At 55.2% G+C, this 2,098-nt stretch overlaps 1 protein-coding gene across 1 annotated transcript; it reads right to left on the bottom strand.

The window, feature by feature from the left end:
* LOC125541154 (peroxidase 2-like) lies at positions 1–1,343 on the bottom strand. Its single transcript, XM_048704623.1, has 2 exons — positions 1,051–1,343; positions 1–968 (listed from the first exon to the last, which is right to left on the bottom strand). The coding sequence occupies exons 1-2, from the start codon at positions 1,267–1,269 to the stop codon at positions 204–206; spliced, it is 984 nt and encodes a 327-aa protein (XP_048560580.1). The 5' UTR covers positions 1,270–1,343; the 3' UTR covers positions 1–203.
* Positions 1,344–2,098: the final 755 nt, after the last annotated feature.

Below are 2,098 nucleotides of genomic sequence, written 5' to 3'. Positions count from 1 at the left end.
AGTAGGAAATGAAGATTTTATTCAGGCATCTGTCACCTATTGTGAATACAACCCTGTTAATCGAATTACAACCTGATCAGCTCAATGCAGCAAAAGAAACGAAAGGAACAGGCTTCAAGGAAACTAACAAAAGGCAATGAATGCAGCAAAAGAACAAAATACATGCACGTTCCAATGTTAAATACTACAAATAGCCAGCAACCCTATTTGTTGACGACCCTGCAGTTCCTCCTGATCTCCCCGTTGGCAGCCGTCTTGAGCTCGATGGCGGCCATCTTGACCATCGCCTTGGCGAACTTCTTCTCCCAGCTCCCGGGGATGAAAGCGTTCTCCATCACCTTCGTCGCCGTCTTCCCCGACGTGAGCAGCGCCGCATCGGAGGTGAAGAGCACGTTGCGCTTGATCAGGTTCGTGTAGTACTTGTTGTCCATCCGGTTGGGGGTGACAATGTCCTGCGCCACCGTGGGGTCGTTGGTGAAGTTGGGGCTGACGGGGCACTTGCTCTGCAGCAGCCTGGTGAGGCCGGGGTTCATGTCTGAGGGGTTCGGGGGCAGGCGGTCGGTGAAAGAGGAGCAGTGCGACACGCCGATGGTGTGCGCGCCGGAGAGCACCACGAGGTCGTCCTCGTTCATGTTCTTGGCCTTGAAGCTGTCGACGAGCTGCGTGAGGTTGAAGAAGGGCGGGGGGAGGAACTGCAGCGCCTCGCTCTCGAGCGACACGCTCCCGTCGAACCGCCCCGCCGGCATCTTGTAGTCGATCCTGCTGCTGCTGAGGAAGAAGGCGGAGTCGCGTGCGGCGAAGGCGATGACGTCGGCGCAGGAGACGACTCTAGGGCAGACCCTCTCGAGGACCGCCTTGGCCGCGTCGATCACCTCGAAGCCGCGCAGACTGGGGAAGTTGGGCGGGCCGAGCTTCTCCGGCCGCGGGTTCGCCGGCGTCGGGTCCAGCAGCACCGACGCATCACAGCCCTGCACAAGCCAAATGTTAATCACGTGATCGTCGATCTACGTGCATGAAAAAGCAAGCAGTTAACAGTACGCGGCCACGTACCTGGACGAAGCAGTCGTGGAAGGCCATGCGAATGATGCCGGCGCCGAGGCCGGGGTTCCGGGAGACGGCCTTGCCGACGACGGCCCTGACGATGATCTCCGCCGCGGGGCACTTGCGGTTGTAGTACCCGACCCTCACCCTGTGCCCCGGCGCCCCCTTCCCCTGGCATGTCACCGCCAGGAGCAGCACACACGCGATCCAGATCGCAACCCTACCCATCCTTGGACGATGAGTGTGTGTGGGCGGCAGGAGACTGGAAGTGGAAGCTGCAGTGTGTGTGGTTGAGGTGTGGAGTCGCTGCTCCTCGGCACGTCCATTTATATGCGCGGGAGTGGAGAAGAATTGGCAGGGGTTTGTCTTGCCGGCAGAGCATGTTCCCTGTCTCTAGGAACATGCGAGCACAACTCAGCATACATCCAATAGAGCTCCGGAGCGCTGACTTCAAGGAAACCGGGTTGGTAATCTAGGCTTGAATGGTGATGTAGGCATGTGCAGATCTGATCTGGCTGGGACGACTGGGTTTCTGCAGCTCCATGCAAGACAGCGTGGATGGATCATGCATGGATAGGCTTTTCTTTCCTGACTGAGGTTAGGTTAGCACATTCCATTCCGAGCAATAATTCATGTCGCTCCTGCATTATTCTTAACCTGATCGGTGGTAACTCCGGTACATCAACTTGCCTCTAGTACGTGTTTACTCTTCGCCGGCGAGCTGTTTATTTACTCCACAGCACATGGTAAAGACATCTCGATCATTTCAAGAGGGCTTGTCGGCCACTGGCGGATTTGCTGGACGCTGGACGGTGGTGTACGCAATGACAAAAATACTGCTTATACCTCGTCTGACTGAACAAATCATGGATCGGGGAGCGCGCAACTCTTCTTGCATGCCCTATAATCGTGCAAACCGACGCCTCATAGTCAATTGAATCTTGTGTAGTCAAGAGTATGCATTTGTATGGGTTTTTTTTTTCTTTTGCATGATGTATATTTGTTGTAGGACGTTTTTTTGCAGAAAGATGTGTAGTCAATGGACTACATAGCTCAT

Source organism: Triticum urartu, chromosome 2, assembly GCF_003073215.2.
Source record: "Triticum urartu cultivar G1812 chromosome 2, Tu2.1, whole genome shotgun sequence".
Classification (NCBI taxonomy): domain Eukaryota; kingdom Viridiplantae; phylum Streptophyta; class Magnoliopsida; order Poales; family Poaceae; genus Triticum; species Triticum urartu.
This window is presented reverse-complemented; position numbering and strand designations above follow the sequence as displayed.

Bases quoted from the DNA above. Each gene is read 5' to 3' on its own strand.
- LOC125541154 (XM_048704623.1), bottom strand. From the start codon at position 1,269: ATGGGTAGGGTTGCGATCTGGATCGCGTGTGTGCTGCTCCTGGCGGTG. The intron at 969-1,050 runs GTACGTGGCCGC...TGGCTTGTGCAG, and splicing joins TCCACGACTGCTTCGTCCAG to GGCTGTGATGCGTCGGTGCT.